The 6235-nt window shown below is 41.8% G+C and overlaps 1 protein-coding gene across 1 annotated transcript in view; it reads right to left on the reverse strand.

Moving 5' to 3' along the window:
* Positions 1-2124, reverse strand: part of TUBGCP4 (tubulin gamma complex associated protein 4) — a 16139-nt gene extending 14015 nt beyond the window's left edge. Inside the window, exon 1 of the mRNA XM_026087390.1 lies at positions 2072-2124. Coding sequence (XP_025943175.1) covers positions 2072-2124 — 53 coding nt within the window. The remainder of the gene's footprint in view (positions 1-2071) is intronic.
* Positions 2125-6235: the final 4111 nt, after the last annotated feature.

The following is a 6235-nucleotide window of genomic DNA, read 5'->3' on the forward strand; positions in this document are numbered from 1 at the left end:
CGGGCACCGGCGGAGCGCCGGGCCGGGCCGGACCGCGCCGCGCCGCGCCGCGCCGCTTTGGTGGTTGGCTCCGTGGGAGGACGGCTGAGTAACGCGGCTGCCTGTGATGGCAAGGGCTGACCCGGAAGGTCTCTTCTAAGATAGAAAAAAACCCTCAGTTCTCCTGATTCTTGTCTTTATTTTTAGTATTCCTTATCAGTTTTTTTTATCAGTTCCTCACTTTTTTTATCAGTGTTTTCTTTATCAATAGCAGTTTTACATTCATAGTTATCTCTTTCCCCTTTATTTATTATATATTGCTTTCCTTCACTTTGTCTCTTAAGCCAGGTAATCTTTTAACTGAAACTGCCCTCTTTCAGAATTGTGGAGTTGTCTAATAAACTCTTCTTTAACGATTTTTTTTTCATTTTCCTACTTTTGGCTGTGTCTTTTTGTGCAGTTTTTCTCATTACTTCCTCATCTAGGGAAAATCAGTATTAAGTATAGTTTTTTTATCGCTTGGAACTGGTGTCTGTTAACTCTCCCTTTTTTAACATGTAATTGGTTCATTTATTTGTCATTATAAGGTCTGAAATGTAGGTAGCAAAGCTTCTTGTGGGAAGAATAAATTCCTAGTGCATAACCCCATCATTTAAAGAGTAGGATTTTCTCTTTTAATACTGTCTCTCTGACATGTATGCATATACATTCCTATACCTATCTTTAGGCATAATTTAGGAGCCACCAATAGTATCAGTTTCTCACGTATCAATATAAGAAAATAACTCTTTGTTACATTGACAAACCCTCCATTGTCTGACCAAAGGTGAATTTGGCTAGGTATTTGTTTTTTATCATTGACATAAGTAACACAGTATACAATTGGGCCGGTAAAACTACCTGGTGCTCCTGCCCTTAGGAAGCTGTATCTGAGGTTTAGCATTGTCAACATCAGTCTTGCAATTGGTGGCAGTCTTTCCTTCATGTATAACAGGCTTTGGTTCAATCCCATGCTGCTGGCCAAAACTTCTGCACTAACGGGGGATTTGATCAATGCTGAATTTAAATAGTTTTCAAAGATTGTGAAGCTAAGCATGCTGTGCATAGTTTATAGATAGTTTAATTCATAGAGGGCATGATGACTCACTAATTTACCCCCAAATGGTTTGTTTGTAAATATTAAATACATCATCTAGTAGTGTGTTTGTACAGTACTATTAACACAATGCTTATATTTTATTTATGGAAATAGGTATTACATATGTAATCTGTTACAGAAATCCTGAATCTAAGCGTAGCAGTCTTCTACAGACAGAAACTAAGCTTACAGTAGCGTTCCTCCACAGAAAGTGATAATCTCATAAGAGTCGTTTATGAGACAGGGGAGGAGTAAATTGGGTATAAAATTTATCAGAGCAGAATGAACTTTCCTATGGCAAAGGTGTAAAAAAGCTGCTAACATTTGTGCCATGAAGCTAGTGAATTGTTGGAAATGAATCGTAGTAGAGATAAGGTTATAAGTAACCATTAAAGCAATTTAAATAGAGATACAGAGGCCTTTTTATCATTGGAGTCCTTTTGGATGCCAAAAGTTACGGGTTTGATGTACAGTGTTTGGTAAGGTACTGTGGCTAGTGTTGCAGAACAGGTCAGACTGGATGCCTCATTGTCTCTTTTTCTTTACAATCTGTAAATCTGCAGCCCACTCCCACTCATTTATTTGCAGCTAAATATTGTGGTCTGCTCAAGATTTTAATCCAAGTGTCTTTATAGGTAGTCCTACATGAGAACAAATACAGAGGAAGCAAAGCAGCATTACAAAGCAGATAAAAAGACATGGAATCTGTACCACACACAGACAAATGTATCCTGAGAATTGTCCAATGGGGATTGTTTTTTCATGTAACCTTGAGGCTTCTTTGGACATTACAGACACTTCAAGAGAAAGAAAGTGTACCTGGTGCTTGGGGGTAAGTGCACAGCTTTCCAATTCAGGAAGTCTTTTTCCAGTACAAAGCTTGCCTATCTTGCACTGCTACAGGGAGAAAGGAGAGTGTTTTTTGATAGGAGCTCAGAGTGTGGGATGGCTCACTTGCCTCCGAAGAGTAAGGGCTCCTCTGCCATCCCAGCAGCCTCTGGCTGCATCCTAGCTCTGTGCCATGACTGTGGGCAGTGCTTGGGCTCTGTGCTTTTCTGTCATGTTGCTTCCAGGCTTCCCTGGGGAGTCCTGCAGAGTGTGCATGCAGGGCTGTGTCCCAGGTAGCTTCTGGGCCATGTGAAGTGAGGTCAGGATGCAAAAGCAAGTCTGGAAGCAAAGGGATGCAGGAGATCCCATATCGTGAGCCAGACTGCCCTGCCTTGCCTGGCTGGTGTGGCACTGCAGGAGCAAGTGGTGTGGGGCTGGCCATGTTCCCTTCCCCCAAGTGTGCAGCCACTTCCTCTGCAGCTTTCCCAGAGCCTCTTGCGAAGTTCCCTGCCCCAAGGATGGGAGGGCCAGGGCTGAGAGAGCGTGGTTTTGAAACAGCACTGCATTTTTAGACCAGGTCAGTAAGTTGTCTCATTTGGCCACTATGTTTCTGATCTGGTGCTGGGAGACACAAAGCTGACTTTCACTTTTGGCAAGCCACGGCCTAAGGTGACCAAATACCAAACAGTATCATCAAATATATGAGGGGTAGGAGTCACAGAAATATTATCAATGGAGGCAACTGTGTCTGGATTCCTATAGGCCAGTCTGGGCCCATTAACACAGAACATGTAGCTAAACTGGGTAATTAGAGAAGACAACAAAAATGAATAGGGATCTAAACCTTGTTACAGACATAAATAAACCTATCTTGGATAAATGAGATCTAAAGGTCTCAATTGTCTATGAATACTTGAAGTGCAAAGAACAGTGTTAAGGAATGACTGTTACAGATGAGATAAGTCATTAGAATGAAGGATGTTAAGTGTAGAGCGGCAATAGACATCTGTTATCTCAGCTTTCTGAGGGTTTTGTGTGTGTCATAGAATAAGTGATAGCTTGGAATTCTTAGTGCTGAACGGGACCTAGAGCAGATCCTACTACATCTTCAGCTTTTGCTTTGGCAGAAATGAGGACGCATATGAAAAATTATTCAGTGGAAGGTTATTTGAATATGTTATTATTTCCCTATCTTTTTTGGCCTGAGAGACCATGTGATTTTTTGGAAAGACAAGCAGGATAGTTGTATATACTATAATGTTTGGAGGAGGATAGAAGAGATGAGAGATTCCCTCTCTTTCAGCAGCAGCCTGCAGCTAGGCTATTTTGAAGTGACTGCAGAATGGCAGCTTCAGAGTGTAATCTTTTTTTTTTTTTCCCCAGCACCATTCACAGAAATAATCTTTCTTGATAAAGAAAGTGGCCAATAAATACTTGCAAAGGAACAAATAGTGGTTTAAATAAAGGATTGAGTTCTGCAGCTCTTGTTTCCTCAAGGAAGCCTGGTGATTAGGCAGTTAAGGCCAAATAAAGAATACTTAAATTTTGTACAGAATTGCTAACTAAAACTGTGAAACTGGAGAAAAATAAGTACCTCTGTAGTGCTTTGTGTTAGACTATCTGTCTAGTGGCTATTCAACATGGGAAAAAAAAGACAAGAAACAGGAGAGGTAATAAACTAAATACACAGATACGCAAACCCTAACAAACAGCAGTTGGTAGAGACGGTAACAAAGACCAGAAATCTTAGAGACAATGATCGGTGAGGCCATTACAGGGACCTTAAAGAGGTTCAGCCAGAAACTTTGAAACTGCAAATGTGTGATAATCATGTTTTATTCTTATCAGAATGGGTCCTATAGAAAAGACCAAGTTTATGATTTTTTTTTCACTGGGATTATGGGGCTGTGCAAAAATTATTCTGGGATTTTAGGGGAACAAAACCAGTTCTGCACTCCACAGTCTATATATAAACATTGTTTAAAATGTCTTCTCATTGTATAACTGCAGAGTGGCCACATATGAAGTAATGTAAATACATATTAATAATTAGAATTATAACTGTTATCAAACATTTTGACTAAGAGCTGAGGGATGTTATGGTCTTACAAAATTGTTGGCATCACTTATTACTATCATTATAAGCCATTACTTACATTCATTATTGTCTCTTTCAACATTACTTAATGGGAGAATTTGGGTTTTCCTCAGGATCACTACCTGCATGCTTCTTCATAAAAAAAAAACCAAAAAAACCCCCAGCCTCACTGAATCAAATCACAGACCTCTTTAGTCCAGGGCCCTGTGTCTGATATTGATCTGTTGAGAATACTGACAGAGAGTACAAATAAGGCGTGCATGGAAAGAGATCCATTCTTATGCTGACATCCAGTGATGTATGATCTTCCTGAGTTTTCACCTAGACCAATTTGTTTAGCAGCCTTTGATGAACTTCTGTGAATTTATCTAACTCCTTTTTGAGTGTGTATATTCTTCTGGTCTTCAAAATAATGTCATATCTATTTCTATACTTTAGTGTTATGCTTTGTAAAAAGGCATTTAAAAACATTTAAAGACTTTAAAGCACTTCTGTAGCTCTGATCATCATTGCTGCCTTTCTCTGTACCTATTTTTGTTTGATTATATCCTTTCTTAAGAAGGGATGACCAAAAGTGAGGTATAATTCAAGTTGTGGGCACATCTCTATTGAAGATAAGTATCTCAATCAGAATTCAGGATGCACTGGCTTAATGAAGTTTCCTACTTTGTACTACTGCTTTTCTTTCCTAATACTATGGAGTAAGGCTTGCGGGGAAAATGACTGTCTTTTATGAGACCAACTGATATAACTGGTCAGGCAAGTCATTTCACCTCATGAATATCCTTAGACCGTCTTAGCTGCAAGATACTACTATTAATAGTTTCCAAAATTACCTTTGGCTTTGGACCATTCCTAAGCACTGAGCTGAAGTTTTCAGCTCCAGGATCTCCTGCCTGAGATGTAATGGGTAAATTAGAACCCGTCGTTGTACATGTACAGTTAGTATTGTTTTTCCAGTGTTCACTATGTTGCATTAACATTGATTTTCATCTGTTGTTTATGGACAAATTACTTAATATTGTGATATCCTTCTCCATCTCTGTGAGCTGTTTATCAGTCATGTACTTCAGCAGGTCCATGGGCAACCAACAGATTGGATCTGGCTTAGCCAGAGAGGGGGTGCTTCCTCCTGCTTCTTTACCTCCCTCACACTGCAAAGTGGCTCTTGGCAGCAAGAGGAACTGGCAAATGGTTCTTTGCCATTCAGTCTCCCCCTTCTTCCCCCACAGATCCTATTCACAGCTGTCTCCCTTCTTTCCTTTACTGACTTTACTGTGGCATATATTCCATTTTAAAGCTGATTCAAAATTAGTAGGAATGATCTTGCATGAAGAAGTCCTCCCATGAGTCTCCAAAATCCAATTACAATTAACAGTTCCATTTATATCAGCATACTGGAGCACACTTTTTCTAACACAGAGCACAAACTTTCTAACATAAGAACTGTCTCCTTTTTTGCTTTTCTACAGTACCAAGCACTATGAGGCACCAGTGCTGATGCATATGCATTCTAGCTAATACATGCAAGAACAATTACAACCAAGAAAAAAAAAAGAGAGGAATTAAGAGTGCTCTTCCTAATACAGCCCAGGATGCTATTGGCATACTTAATTACTTAATTTTTGCTTAATTATTAAGCTTATGCCCTCGCAGCAAAATTCATGGGAAAAATCAAAATGGACATCTAGTGGCATCTTCTATAGTCTGACTCTTGAACAAGTACTGTAAGAACAGTAATAGCTGAGTCTAACACGCATGGAGGGAAAGGGGCTGTCGGGGCACGGCTGGCTCCGTGCTGCTGAACGTTGCCGCTGTCGCGCGCTGATGTTCTGGAGCAGCCTGCCTCGAACCGCGGCTGGCATTTCGGGTGAGTGACAGCGGTGTGGTCAGCATAGCTAGGCCGGCGGTGGAGAGGAAGGGCACGACCGTGTCCGGCTGGGCTGGGTGTACAAGCCTGGCACCGCGGGGCGCCTGTAAGGGCCCGGCCTGGCTGCCTCCCCCCGGGAGCCGCGCGCCAGGGGGACGGAGGCGGTGGGCAGGGTAGATGTAGGGTCGTGGCTGGGCTGACCTGGGCTGCAGCCTGTGTCAGAGCTTGCTTGGGCGTTACGGGCGGTGCTGACAGGAAACGCAGGGTCCCACGTGTGGGACAGACACGGAACCGCGGGTGGCGCCGGGGGGGGGCAGGTGGC

This window comes from Apteryx rowi, unplaced genomic scaffold, assembly GCF_003343035.1.
Source record: "Apteryx rowi isolate R43461 unplaced genomic scaffold, aptRow1 scaffold_713, whole genome shotgun sequence".
In the NCBI taxonomy this organism is placed as follows: domain Eukaryota; kingdom Metazoa; phylum Chordata; class Aves; order Apterygiformes; family Apterygidae; genus Apteryx; species Apteryx rowi.